Source organism: Alligator sinensis, unplaced genomic scaffold (genome assembly GCF_000455745.1).
Source record: "Alligator sinensis unplaced genomic scaffold, ASM45574v1 scaffold1318_2, whole genome shotgun sequence".
Taxonomy (NCBI): Eukaryota; Metazoa; Chordata; order Crocodylia; family Alligatoridae; genus Alligator; species Alligator sinensis.
This window is the reverse complement of record NW_005843067.1, coordinates 112,631-121,657: the sequence shown is the minus strand read 5'-3', so window position 1 is coordinate 121,657 and position 9,027 is coordinate 112,631. Positions and strand designations below refer to the sequence as shown.

At 56.0% G+C, this 9,027-nt stretch overlaps 1 protein-coding gene across 1 annotated transcript in view; it reads right to left on the bottom strand.

Annotated features, from left to right (window-relative positions):
- Positions 1 to 9,008, bottom strand: part of LOC102379157 — a 24,115-nt gene extending 15,107 nt beyond the window's left edge. Inside the window, 9 exon segments of the mRNA XM_025193559.1 lie at positions 1,906 to 2,109; positions 2,653 to 2,761; positions 3,214 to 3,428; positions 4,049 to 4,164; positions 5,179 to 5,302; positions 5,731 to 5,899; positions 6,440 to 6,594; positions 7,223 to 7,326; positions 7,824 to 9,008. Coding sequence (XP_025049344.1) covers positions 1,906 to 2,109; positions 2,653 to 2,761; positions 3,214 to 3,428; positions 4,049 to 4,164; positions 5,179 to 5,302; positions 5,731 to 5,899; positions 6,440 to 6,594; positions 7,223 to 7,326; positions 7,824 to 8,213 — 1,586 coding nt within the window. The 5' untranslated portion in view covers positions 8,214 to 9,008.
- Positions 9,009 to 9,027: the final 19 nt, after the last annotated feature.

Sequence of the window (9,027 nt, the reverse complement as noted above, 5' to 3'; positions counted from 1 at the left end):
AGGCGGACACCTGGTTCCTCACGTTGCTCCCAGCAATGCCGCATGCTGGGCAGCCTGTGAAATTCAATCCCGCCACTCTCTGCTGCGTCTTCCCAGGGCCGCGCTCCATAAATATTTCCAGCCAAAATAAAACCCCTGCATGGAAAACAATCGCTCTTCCTTTCCTCTCCTTAGCTGGCTTCTCTGTCCGGGTCCAGCTTGCTGGAATTCAATAGCACCTTCATTTGCTGTTCTTCTTCCGTCGCCTTCCTTGATCTTAATTAATTAATTGAAGGAAAACAAACAGGCCTCAGCACTGTCAGCAGAAGAGACTGATTTAAACCAGATGCCCCAAAATCAAAGCCGCAGCGTGGGTCCTTCTCATGTTCTCCGCCCCCCCAAGCAAGCGTCTCTCTCTTGTCAGAGTCTCGTAGAGAAGTCAGGCTGGAAGGGACCTCTGTGGGTCATCTAGTCCATCTAGGGGGCTGGACTAGACCTTGGGAGATCCCCTCCAGCCTGACTTTCCTATGACCCTACGTCCTTGGTTGGCAGAAATCATAGGATCATAGAGAAGTCGGGCTGGATGGGACCTCCCTGAGTCACGTAGCCCATCTGGGGGCCTGGACTAGACCTTGTGAGATCCCTTCCAGCCAAACCTTTCTATGATGCTTCATGCCTGGCTGGCCTATATCATAGGATCATAGAAGAGATGGGCTGGAAGGGATCTCCATGGATCATGTAGCCCATCTAGGGGGCTGGACTAGACATCATGAGATCTCTTCCAGCCTGACTTTCCTATGATGCTCATCCTTGGCTGGGATAAATCATAGGGTCACCGAGCAGTTGGACTGGAAGGGACCTCCATGGGTCATCTACCCATCTACTAGACCTCGTGAGATCCCTTCCAGCCTGACTTTCCCATGATCCTACATCCTTGGCTGCCTGAAATCGCAGACATCCTAGGGAAGTGGGGGTGGAAGGGAGCTCCAGAGGTCAACCCGGTCCAACCCCTGCCTGAGGCAGGGTCGGCCCTGTCCAAGCCGTCCCAGACAAACCCATCGTCATCCAACCTCTTCGTCAAACAACGGTTACCCTGGACACAACACAAGCTGTTCCCCTAAATATTTGAAGAAGGGGTTGATTTTTCTTGAGAAAACCCAAAGGATGATGTCTTTAAAAAAGGATCCTCTTATAATGTTTCAGAAATCTTCAATTATAAATCAGTTTTGAATGATAAAAGGCTTATTTTTATAAATTGTAAACTATGAGTTTTAGTACCATTGTACTTTTCTCCAACTATTTGGGTTGGTCTAATAAAAGATATCAAATTCACCCAAGGAACCTTGTCTGCCTATGTCCTTAGACCAACACGGCTACAACCTAAACCCCAGTACCATTGTATGCCATTTTACACTGCTTTTACACCACTTTATACTATTTTTATACATTGTAAAATATTTTACAGCACTTTTTTTTCTTATTTAAGTGTTATCAGTTTTGAATGATAAAAGTCTTAATTTTTAATAGGAGTGTAGGTTGTAGCCGTGTTGGTCTAAGGACAGAGGCAGACAAGGTTCTTTGGGTGAGTCTGATATCTAATTTTATTAATTGTTAATAATATTCATTTTTAATATGTTTTCAACGGGGGGAGGTCTGGGGGTTAGAGCAGTCGGGGCTGGGGACCTGGGCACCTGGGTTCTCTGGGAAGAGAGTGGGGGTTGGGGAAGGGGCTCTGGGAGGGGAGTGGGGTCTGGGGGTTCAATCAGCGGGGGCTGGGACCTGGACACCTGGGTCCTATCCCCAGCCTTGGGAGGGTAGTGGTGTCTAGTGGGTTAGAGAAGTCCACTTTGGACTTGGATGACCTCTGGGCCCAGCTCCAACGGTCCCCTCGGGGCTTGGGGTCACGGGGCTACAGCCATCACTCACCGTCTCTCCACCTGCTCCACCGTCTCGGGCAGCGGCATGTTGCGTGTCTCTGGCAGGAAGCAGGCGGCGATGCCAGAAACGATGGGGGCGGCACCGTAGATGACCAAGGGCAGGGAGGGCAAGTATTCACCTGTGATCCGGACCAGCGGGGCCACAATGCCCCCAACTCGGGCCATGGTGCCACCCAGCCCCATGCCGGTCTGCCTACGGGTGGGGGGAAGGGAATAGCATCAACGGTGGCCCCTTCATGACCACTGATGGTATTGACACCAACTCGTGGCCCCAGGAGAGCATGGCTGGTTTCTGCTCCTGGGAATGTGGTCCCAGAGGCCGTGGGAGGTTTCCACCAGCGGGGAGCTGGTCACACAGACCCTGCAGAGGCCATTGAGAGACAGGTGTGTATGGGGATGGTTGGGTGGGGAGATGGATGGATGGAGTGGGGTGGTGGGTGGGTGGATGAGTTGGGTGAATGGGTGCTTGGATGGGGATGGTGTGCAGGATGGATAGACGGAGCAGTTGGATAGATAAAATGGTGAAGGCAGGATGGATGGACGGATGGATGGAGCAGTGTTTACGGGGATCGAGGAACAGAGCAGTGGGTGGGTGGGGAGATGCATCCTTCTCCTTTAAGACATAACTGACATACAACTGCCCCCCACCCCTGCCCCTGCCCCAAGGCAGTATCATACTCACCAACCCGCCATTGGTGCCCTTTTGTCATCAGACCTGGCACTGGCTCCGACCTACCTGATCACAGTGGGAAAGAGCTCTCCAGAAAAGATGTAGGCACAGTTGAAGGAGGCAGCCAGTGACCCCTTTCCGATGACGGCAAAGACCATGCGCATGGTCGAGAGCTCTGCTGGGAAACAGAGGGGTCAGGAAGGACGTGCCTAGAAGGGCCCTGGTGCCCACGGAAAGGTGGAAGAACCTCCCAGCCTGGCCTCCTCACTCCTGTTCCCCTCTGGGCAAGCTGGTGAGTCTCTATTGGTCTCTTTCTAACCTGCTCACATCTTTGTGGATGTGTAGAGCCCAAAACTGGACCCAGGCCTCCAGACAAGGCCTCTCTAGCCCCAAACAGGGCCGGAGAATTGCTACCTTTGACTTGCAAGTGGTGGAAGAAGGAACGGGCTGAGTTAGGGGGTGGGAGGTTCAGAAGAACGTCCTCATTTGGGAGGTGGTTGATTGGACCAACCCCTGTCTAGCTTGGCTCAGACGGGGCTGGAGCAGAGGGCTGAGCCAGATCTGACCTCCCAAGAGTCTGGCCAGTGTGATCTACTCTCTTGTTCTTCACTCCCCCAACAAGATCACCTTGAGGGATGAAGATGTTAGTGAGAATACACAGCCCCGCCAGGATGAGGGCAAAGGCCTGGGAGAAACGCCGGCCAACGAAGGTGATGGTGAGCACAGAGATCAATTTGGCTGGGAAATCAACGGCTCCGAAGATGAGCTGCGTCAGGTAGATGTTGACCCCAAAGTCCTGGAGATCCATGGCCAAGCCATAGTAGGCAAAGCTGGTGGAGAACCTAGGGATGGAGGGACCATGGCGTTTAGAGTGGGTCGGACCATGACCATGGAGATGATAATTCTCCTTTCCACCTACATGGGAAGTAGCAAGAAATTGTCCACATTTCATAGGATCCTGGGAAAGTTGGACTGGAAAGGACCTCACGAGGTCACATCAAGCCCCCTGCCCCACATAAGATTGTCTCTGGCTATACCATCCCAGGCACGTGTCCATCCTACCTGCTCTTGGAGACCTCCAGGGACAGAGATTCCCCCATGTCTCTGGGCAACCCATTCAAATGCATGACTCCACTCAGAGTCAGAGCATTCCTTCTCATGTCCTGCCTCAGTTTCCCCTGCTGTGGCTTGCGGCTGTTGCTCCCAGTCCCATCCCCTGTGGCTACAGAAAAAGTCCATCTCCATCCTATCATTGCCCTCCAGGGGTTTGAAGCCAGTGATCACCACCAGACCCATTCTCCTTTGGTCAGAACTTCCCATAATGCACCACAGGAAACTGTTGTGGGTGCATCATGGGAAGTCTTTGGTTATTTGGATGGGGGGTTGTGGAGGGGGGGTTGTTGCGTTAGAGTAGGGCCAGCTGGGAGCTCAAACACCCCCAACTCCCGGCTAGAGGACTTGCCAGACAAAGGAGACCCCCGAGGAGATCTTCCTCATGGCCGGTGTCCGGATGAGGTCAGCCATGGTGTGACGGGAGAGGATTGACGACAGGTCCTTCTGCAGCAGGGAGCTCAGGACCTGGATGGGAGCAGGGAAGGCAGTAGAGGTGACCACTGGGATTTGCAGAGAGCTTGGACCTCCCTGGAGGCGGGGCCTGGTGGGTGTGACTGTGGCCTGGTGCATGGGGTGGCACCTATGTTGTGGGTGGAGCCTCAAGAGCAAAGGCGAGCATCAGAGTTTGCAGAGAGCCTGGAGCCATTTCTCTATGCCACTGGGGGTCTGGGTGTGGCCTGGTGCATGGGTGGGGCTTATGGCATGAGCAAGGCTACAACAGCAAAAGTGAGCACCAGGCTTTGCAGAGAGCTTTACACCCTTGAGGGTGGGGTCTGAGCATGTGGGTGTGGTTTGTTACATGGGGTGTGGCTAATTTTGTGGGCAGGGCTACAACGGTGAATCTGAGTGCCAGAATTTGCAGAGAGCCTGGGCTCATTGCTCTGTGTCCTTTGGGGGGTGGGGGCCTGATGTGTTGGAGGTGGGGCCTGAAGTGTTGGGGGTGTGGCCTTGCAGGTTGTGTTGGGACCCATTATGTTTGTAGAAAGCCTAGTGGCCAAGGCCTGTTTTGTGGGCAGGGGCTACTTGTGGGTGGGGCCTATTTGTTCCGCAGAGCCTGTTTGGAGGTGGGGCCTCAACATCAAAAGCCAGTGCCTGAGTATGCTGAGAGCTTGAACCAATAGGCAGAAACCTTGGGGGGTGGGGCCTGTTTGGGGGTGGGGCCTCAACACCAAAGGCATGAGTTTGCTGAGAGTCTGAACCAATAGGTGGAAGCCTGTGTGGGCGGGGCCTGTTTTGTGAGGCAGGCCTTCATTATGGGCAGGGCCTGGCTGTGGGTGGAGCCTGCTTTGTGAGGCGGGGCCATTTTGTGGGGTGGAACCTCAACAAGGAAAGCCAGAGCCTGAACCAACAGGCCCTGCCCCCAAAGGCTTCCACTTATCTGGGGGGCGGGGCCTATTTGGCAGGATCTGGTGCTTTCCCTTTTAACCCTTTCCCTTTCCATTCCCTCCCCGCCCCCCTGGGCCCTGGCGGGTCCCTCACCTCGGTATTGAGTTTGTCGCCTTCCTCCTTCCTCCTGTTGATCTTTGCCACCTTCTTGAGCTCGTCCACAGCACGCTCTGGCTTCCCTGCGATCGCCAGCCACCGGGCAGACTCCACAAAGAGCCTGGCAAGGAGAAAAATCAGGGAGGGACCCCAGGGTCCCGACTTCCAGCCCCCTTGCTGGGCCTGGGGAACCAGGACACCTGGATCCAATCCACAATTCTGGGAAGTGTTTGGGGGCCAAGGGGGTTAAAGGAAGGGGACCCGGACACCTGGGTTTGCTCCTGCTCTGGAAAGGAGGTGGGAACTAGGGAGTTAGAGCAGAGGCAGTGGGAGCCTGGACACCTGGGTTCTCTCCAGCTCTGGGAGGGGAGTCGGGGCTGAGGGTTAGAGCAGGGGAGGCTGGGCGCCCGGATGCCTGGATTTTCTGGGAGGGAAGTAGGGTCTGAGAGCAAGGCGTGTTGGGAGTCTGGACTTGTGGGTTCCCGGGGAGGAGAGTGGGGCCTGGGATCCCCGGGTGCCTGGGTTGTCTCCAAGCAGAACTGCCCATACCAGGAGTAGAGGAAGAAGATGAAGAAGGGCAGGGAGACAGTGAGCTGGAGCCAGCGCCAGTCCGGGATAGCAAAGGCAATGCCGGCCAAGATGAACTGCCCCGTGGTGTAGCAGTATCCGTTGAAGGTGCCCACCACCGCCCGGATGTGGGTCGGGATCCACTCCATGCCTGCAGGCAAAGCACAGGGGCTGGGGGTGAGGTGGGGTGGGGTGGGGTGGGGTGTCTGCCAGCCTGGGTGCCTGGGTACTTTCTTGGCTTTGAAGGGGAGCAGGTTCTGGTGGGATAGAGCAGGGGATGCTGGGAGCCCAGATGCCTGGGAGGGGAGTGGTGTTTGAGGGTTCAGAAGCTGGTGACGGGGGTGGAAACCTGGATTCCTGGGTCCCCTCCTCACTCTGGGAGGAGAGTGGGAGCTGGTGGGGCAGGGCAGTGGGGAGCTGGGAGCCCAGGTGCCTGGGGTTTCTCCTGGCTCAGGGGATTAGCAGGTTAGAGCGAGGGGGCTGGGAGCTTGGATGCTTGGGTTCCTTCTCCACTGTGGGGGAAGGGCAGGTCAGGTCTGATAGTTCAGAAAGGGTGGGGGAAACCAGGAGGCCTGGGTCTTCTGGAAAGGGAGAGGGGAGCTGGGAGCCTGGGTGCCTGGGTTCCCTCCCCACCCTTGGAGGGGAGCTGGGGCTAGGGGCTTAGATCGGGGGGCTGGGGGCTCCAACTCACACAGGGATACGGAGTTGAGTGTGATGCCAGACATAGCCAGGCCAGCCAGAAAGCGAAACGTGCAGTAAGCAGTGAAGCCAGGCGCAAAGGCAGCGCAGGTCCCTGTCGTGGCCATCTGCAGGTAGCACCAGACGAGCAGCGCCTTGCGCCCGAACCTGCCGGAAGAGGGCAAATGGGGTGGGGCATGGACACACAGACCCATTATCCCAGGGTGCTGTTCTCCTGGGTTAAGCAGGGGACACCCAGGCTTTTTCCAGACATTCAGGTTCTCCTGGGAAAGTTGCTGCTTTCCCAGGAGAAACCTGCACCGATGTTCAGCCTTTTTCTCCCAGAGTAAAAATGGCTGCTCCAGGAACAAGATCATCTCAGCCCTGCCAGGAGGAGCTGTCTTCAGCAGGTGCTGTGACAGCACCTGGCCACTGGGTGATACTGCAGGCATCTGGCACTGGGCGGGAAGTTATCTAGGGATAAGGAGCGGACACATGTGCCTGAGATGTCAGGCAACTTACCCCAGGGTAAAATTCCCCCTTCTATTTAAGGGGTAACTTGACCCCATCCTGGCAGTTGCTACCCAGCCTCTCCCAGGATAAGAGCGGAGCTCTGTTGCTCTAACCACGAAGCCCCCTGCCCGTCCCAGCCCTGCCAGTGCCCCTCTCTCTCACCCCTCACCCTTTGTGCCCCCCAGCCCTGCCGGTGCTCCTCACTCCTGCCCTGCAGTCCCCTGCCCCCCTCCCAGCCCTGCCAGTGCCCCCCACTCCCATCCCTGTCAGATTGTGGCCTCACTTGTCTGACAGGCTCCCGAACAGGGCCGAGCCCACCAGGATCCCAGCCATGTAAATGGACTGAGCCATCTGCTTCAGCGTCTTGGACTCGCACACCAGGTCCCACTGCCAGGAGAGGAGAGATCTCGTGAGAGAAGGTAGAACCCGGGGGGCTGGGTGGAGATAGCCCCCTGCCCTCCCCAGCATAGATAGACAGCAATGGAGATTGGGGTCCTGAAATGTTGGGCACTGTACGCACCCCCAAGCCAGGATCAGGGAGTGCCAGGCACTGTACAGGCCCCTTTGGCTGGCGTTGGAGGACACGTGGCTGAAATTGGACCCCCTTGCACCAGGTGCTGCCCAGATCTTGACCCAAATCAGTGCTAGGACTGAGATCACAGTCCCCCTGTGTCTGGCAGGGCACAGCTTCCTCCCCCATTGCTTCAGAGACCACCCCCAACCTGAAGTCCAAGCTGCTTAATCTCTACAGGCAACGGATGTGGTGGGGAAGCAACGTGCTCCTATAGCTTTTCAATGGAGCCAGGACTCGAACTCAGATCTCACTGCCCCAGGTGTCTATGGAAACCCTCCCTGGGCTCCAGCTCCTCAGTGGCCCCGCTCACCTCAGTGACAATGGTATGGGAGAAAAACTCTTTGCTGTAGCTCCACCCATCCAGGCAGGGCTCAGTGGCCACTTCGGTCTCATTGGCAGAAGTCCTGTTGGCCTCCAAGAGCTGCCACTGGACTGTCACAAACCGCCGGCACTTGTCCAGTTTCTGCTGCCCATCCATGGGGATGAATGCCCGCAAAACCTCCTCCTGGCTCCCATTGACCAGCCGGGTCTCGTTGGCTGGGAAGTGGACCTGGCATCGATGGTTGGGGATACCAGCTGTGAAGTTCTGGAGAAGGTTGTGGCTGGCCAGCATGAGCAGTGGGACTGCCAGGGATGCCACGTACAGGACTTGGAAGCGTCCCATGCCTCCAAGGCGGTCAAGAAGCTCAGCAAAAGCCATCCTTCTTGGATCAAATGGCAGCAACCCCCAAAATATGGCAACAGCACTCCCTGTGCAGCCCACAGGCGTGGGGACCTTCCTTCTTGGGGTGGACTTTCTGAGGAGATATCCCCTGACTTCCTACCAGTTCACGTGGACAAACCAATGGGCAGTCAACTGGGGCCTTAGCACATTGCCACCAGTATATTCCAGTCCTCTTCCTATCCCAATTGGTTGCTATGATATGCCCGGTCCCAGATAGACCTGTCCCATGAACTGCAGGTGTGTTGCTTTCTCCGCTGATTCTCAGTGTCTTTTCCCCTCTCCAGCAAAGCCTTCCTCGGTTATATGAAGGCTGAATGGGCTTGTCTGGTTAAAGATTGACTTGACATCTTCCATGGATGAGGTCCAATGGACCAGATCTTCTGGTGTAAGAGGCAGTGTTGCAACGGGACACGGCAATGGGTCACAGGAATCAAGAGTGTGGGGAGCAGGAGAACAGCATTGGAAGGTCTGAGTTGGCTTTGAACCTGGTGGGCACCTAAAGAGAGGGTGGTTTTGCTGTGGTTTCCCTGTCCCAAGAGCTCCAAGAGGCAGTTGGGAAGTTCTCAGGTTCCTCCCCCAGGTAATTTTACCTTAGCTGAAAGGTCTGTGTGATTAGATCCCTCTCCGAGTCCATCACTCACTGTTCTGAGCCATCTGGGATATGGAGGAGCCAGACTGCCAACTCCGCGGTTCACCCCCAAGGCTGCTGAAGTCATCCTCGTCATGGGGTCCTAGCAAAGGCAGGGCTTCCTGGAGGTCACATCCGAACCAACCCCCTGCTCACGGCCCT